The 4239-nt window shown below is 36.1% G+C and overlaps 1 protein-coding gene across 1 annotated transcript; it reads left to right on the top strand.

The window, feature by feature from the left end:
* The first annotated feature begins 1296 nt into the window (after nt 1-1296).
* Nucleotides 1297-4015, top strand: LOC112525103. The gene is made up of 4 exons (XM_025135061.1): nt 1297-1421; nt 1557-1793; nt 1897-1960; nt 3367-4015. Exons 2-4 carry the CDS (start codon nt 1609-1611, stop codon nt 3637-3639), a joined length of 522 nt encoding a protein of 173 aa, XP_024990829.1. The 5' UTR covers nt 1297-1421; nt 1557-1608; the 3' UTR covers nt 3640-4015.
* Nucleotides 4016-4239: the final 224 nt, after the last annotated feature.

The raw sequence follows: 4239 nt of genomic DNA, 5'->3' as shown, positions 1-4239 counted from the left end.
ACAACATAGTCGGTCAAGCTAGCAATGGAGCCAGAAGCTAAGTCGAAACCAAATACCACCAAACAGTAGTCCCGGCAAGGAAACAGATCGCTAGGGAAAGAGAACCTGTTCCAAACAGGAACGATCCAGACCACCTGAGATCAAACCCTAACGCCGATGGCCTTCTAACCGATCGCCAAACCAAGAGAAATAAACCCCAAAACAGGAGAGAAAACGCCCAGCCACGATCGACAGTCGCAGAACAAGCAACACACAAGCCCTAGATCGAAACCTACAAGAGCCGTCGAACAAGAGACCAAACAAAACCGTAAAAGAAAAGAGACTGCACCTTAAAACAACCAGGAAGAATCAGCGCAACGATTAAGCATGCAATCGAAATCAATAGCTCAAGCTCCAATGGTCATCTTCACCAACACCATGATCGCATCCCTATAGAAACTTTCATTTATTAGAAATGAAGTAAAATGATTACAATGAAGGTTAACATCAGAAGACACGTTTATTCTTCGAAAATCAAAATTTCAAACTCAGACTTCTCTCATTCCTCCTGGTTGAGAGATCAGATTTTGCATCACCAATTTTACCCCGTCCGAAAATGTCTTTTCAAACTCATTATTCGGAGAAATCTTAAGCAATGCATGAAGGTGTCTTGTATATGATATTGATAGTTCTACTGGGCGCTAAAATCTAACATCTCCAAATAGATCGCAAAATTACAATCCAATAACATGAAGGAATAGTATAGTTCCTCAAGGCATTGGTTCTTCCGGAGCTAGAGAGAGATCAAGGTTTGTGGTTATAGAAAGATCACCTAACAGAGCAAGGACTTGGATAACCTTTTAACTTTTAAGCCACTTGAATTTTGAGTGGAACATTTAATTATTTTACTTTAGGGACAGTTTTTAATTTTGTGTAAACTATAGGGACTAAAAATATAATTCAGTCTCTTAACAACGAAATGAATGGTTTTTCGCCCATGTGGTTTAAAAAAGTGATTTATCGTCCATATAATTTGTAATTTATTGTTATTTTAATTATGAATTGATTCCTACTTATAAAATGTAGGATAAAAAGATAAAAAATTATAAACTACAAAGATTAAAACAACATTGTATTATAAATTATAAAAATAAAAATAACAATAAATTACAAATAATATAACACAAACCATAATTTTAAAATCATAAATATAAAAATTATAATGTTTAAGAAAAACACAATGAAATATACAAAAGGTTAATGATTTCCCAAACAGAAAAAAACAACATTGTGCTAAAAATCTCTCCCAATCATCCCCTTTCTATGAATACTCCTCCCACCTCCCATTTCCAGTTTCCTTTCTCTCTCCCTCCCATCAAATCTCTATCTCTCTCTCTATCCTCTGTTTTTGCAAAGCGTCGAATAAATACCCTTCAACCAAGGTAACTCACATCTCTCTCTTGATTTTCGGTTCCATCTTGTGAACAGTATTTGATTTCCATATTCGACATGGTGCTCACGCATGTATATATGTTTATTGGTTTATATGAATTGGGATTTATGTTTTCTGTGTGCAGGTGTTGTTGATTTTGCATACAGATCTCGATTTTTGATCAAAAGAGTTTCGAGATGATGAATCGGTGTGCATATCAACAGCAAAACAACAACATCAACAACAACGCCTTGGTGAGGGGTGGAGAGATGATGAACGGCGTTGTTTGCCCTAAACCTCGTCGTTTGTGTCTATTGAATCCTTCCATTAAAGAATCCGTCATTGCTGCCTCATCTCCTCGATGCCAGCACCACTATCCCATGTATACTCGTAATTTTATTTGAATTATGTTCTTACTTTTTTTTTAATTTCATTTGATTAATTTTCAGATGTTTGATTCCGTTTCATTTCTGATGTTTAAACAGTCATCAAACTGAGATGTGTGAATCAAAAGCCAGGACGGAGCTTCTGGATATGATTCTGACGAAGGTATCAACGAAAATCTGTTGTGTTTCATTTCCAAATCGAACTAGGTTAATTTGAGATTGAATTACAGCTGAACTTTTCACTTTGATCGCATCATGATTCATGAGATTTAAGTTTGACTGTTCAATATTTTAATCTGAAAGTGACATTGCAAGATTTTGTTTGTTTCTGTTCAATTTTTTCACGGATTCTGCTACAGCTACTGTTAACGGGGTTGTAAGCTAACTTAACTTGCTTATTGACTTTATATGGTCAAACATTTTGAAGTCCTCAATTTGGGCACAATATTTTAGTAGCTTTTTTTATCACTTCGAAACTTTTCTGATCATGGATCCCATTCATTTTAGAGCTAAATACTCCCAAACCCATCAATGTTTCCACGATATTTAAATTTTTCGATCTCATGGTTTGTCAATTGTGGGATTGAATTAAAACATTGAATCTTGGCAATGAATCCCATTTAGGGGCCATTCAATATCATCACTTGTTTTATCGGGTAAGATTTTGGTCCAACAAAACAGCATCGCATACAACAATTTATCCGGTAAGCACTAACTGGGTAAGAGTTGTCACCCTCACTTACTGGATAAGAATCTCGGTCCTTACCATTGGTCTTAACGGGTAAAATTATCTATCCTTGTCATGTGTATCTGGTAAAGTAATTTGACTTGGTAAGCGCTTACCGTGTAAGCCTTTGGTAAATGGCCCCTTAGTTGATCTTAGGATTAAATATGGACCTATAAAATGGTAATAGAGGAAAATGATGAAAACAAAAGGAGACCGAGGAAAGTCATTTTTTCTAGCTCTGAAATGGCCAAGAAACAGAGAAAGCGAGAACTTTTATTGCATCACATACAATTCGCTATGACATTGATTGGTAAACCATTGGAAACTATAACATGAATCTTGTCGGTTTTTGTTTTCTTAGTGTTCACCTTAGTAGATGTCAAACTAAACCAAATCAAATGAACCCGGAAAATCCCACACAAAAAAGCGGGGTCAAGGGGTAGTATGTAAGCAAACTTTATATCCACCCCCAAGGAGTAGAAAGGTTGTTTCTGTTAAGACCCTGCTTGTAAAAAAGCTTTGAAGCATATATGCTTTTAGCTTTGATGAAACTACTTTAGAGTTGTTAGTTTCTTTTAAGTATAATCTAATGGAGTGTTTAATGTTATATTGCTTCAAGACCCAACCACAAATGTGAATCTATGAGTCTTCTAAACATTTATGTTTTATTCCAATCTTTTGTGTTACTGTTACATACACACACATACACACAACGAACACACCTCTTATGAACTATTAAAGTTCAAAATCCTTGTCAATTGATGCTAAAATGTCATGTGAAGACTCTTTGGTATGAATCCTTTTCAATGACCTTATCAAGTTTTATGCACCCTTTTCTATAGGAATGTTATGGTGTTGAGAAATCCAACAATCTGATACCATCATCACCTCCATTCTTTTGTGGGTCTCCACCAAGTAGGGCATCGAACCCAGTTGTCCAAGATGCTCAGTTTGGTAACGAAAACCCAAGCCCGTTGTCACCTGCCTGTGAAACCTCGCCATCTCCATCACCTCGTAAGAATGGAGGAAGCTGTGCCAGAGGAAAATTCGGCCAAAAGCATCCTGCAGTGAGGGTTGAAGGATTCAACTGCCGAGGCATCTCCGCTGTTGCTTAAAGATCGAAAAACCAATGATCTTAGCAAGCATCAGGTGAATTTTGATGAGAGAGAGAGAGAGGGGGGGCATTTATGTCTAGTTTTTTTTTTCTTTTTGTATATTTAGAGGCTAAAAACTTGTTTATGAGATGTGCCATGGTTTGGGTCTTTATATCAGTTCAAGTGTGTATATGGTCTTTGAGTGTGTAGAGAATAAAGAAGAGGACGAAAGGGTCATTTCCTTGTGATTGTATTTGTGGGTAGTAGTTACTGTTTAGAGAGAGGTTGGATGGAGGTGAAGGTGAGACTATGAAGGGAGAGGGAAGGTTTACCAATCTTGTCCTTCAAATTGTAATTTTGTTAAGAAGGCAAGGAGGAAACTGTCTTTTTCTATTGCAACTTCTTTCTTTGACTTGTTTTTTTTCTTTTTGCATCCTGCAGTGCTGACTGTATATGATAAGATTTGTATAGATCATAGGAGCACGTGCCCATGGAATTTTGCTAAGATTTTAAATTTTATTTTATTTGTCTATGGAAGCATTTTGGACAATAATGGTTGGATTATTTGTGTATCATTTAATATAGTTAAGAATGCATCTATGTAATAAAAAAATCTTTACT

The sequence above is a fragment of the Cynara cardunculus genome (genome assembly GCF_001531365.2).
Source record: "Cynara cardunculus var. scolymus isolate 2C chromosome LG 13, CcrdV1, whole genome shotgun sequence".
In the NCBI taxonomy this organism is placed as follows: domain Eukaryota; kingdom Viridiplantae; phylum Streptophyta; class Magnoliopsida; order Asterales; family Asteraceae; genus Cynara; species Cynara cardunculus.
The sequence above is the reverse complement of the archived record's forward strand: the minus strand, read 5'-3'. Positions and strand labels throughout refer to the sequence as shown.

What these genes read in the sequence shown, in the direction of transcription:
- LOC112525103 (XM_025135061.1), top strand. Translation starts at nt 1,609, where the DNA reads ATGATGAATCGGTGTGCATATCAACAGCAAAACAACAACATCAACAAC. An exon ending in TGCCAGCACCACTATCCCAT is followed by an intron (nt 1,794 to 1,896) that starts GTATACTCGTAA and finishes ATGTTTAAACAG; the next exon opens with TCATCAAACTGAGATGTGTG. An exon ending in TGGATATGATTCTGACGAAG is followed by an intron (nt 1,961 to 3,366) that starts GTATCAACGAAA and finishes CCTTTTCTATAG; the next exon opens with GAATGTTATGGTGTTGAGAA.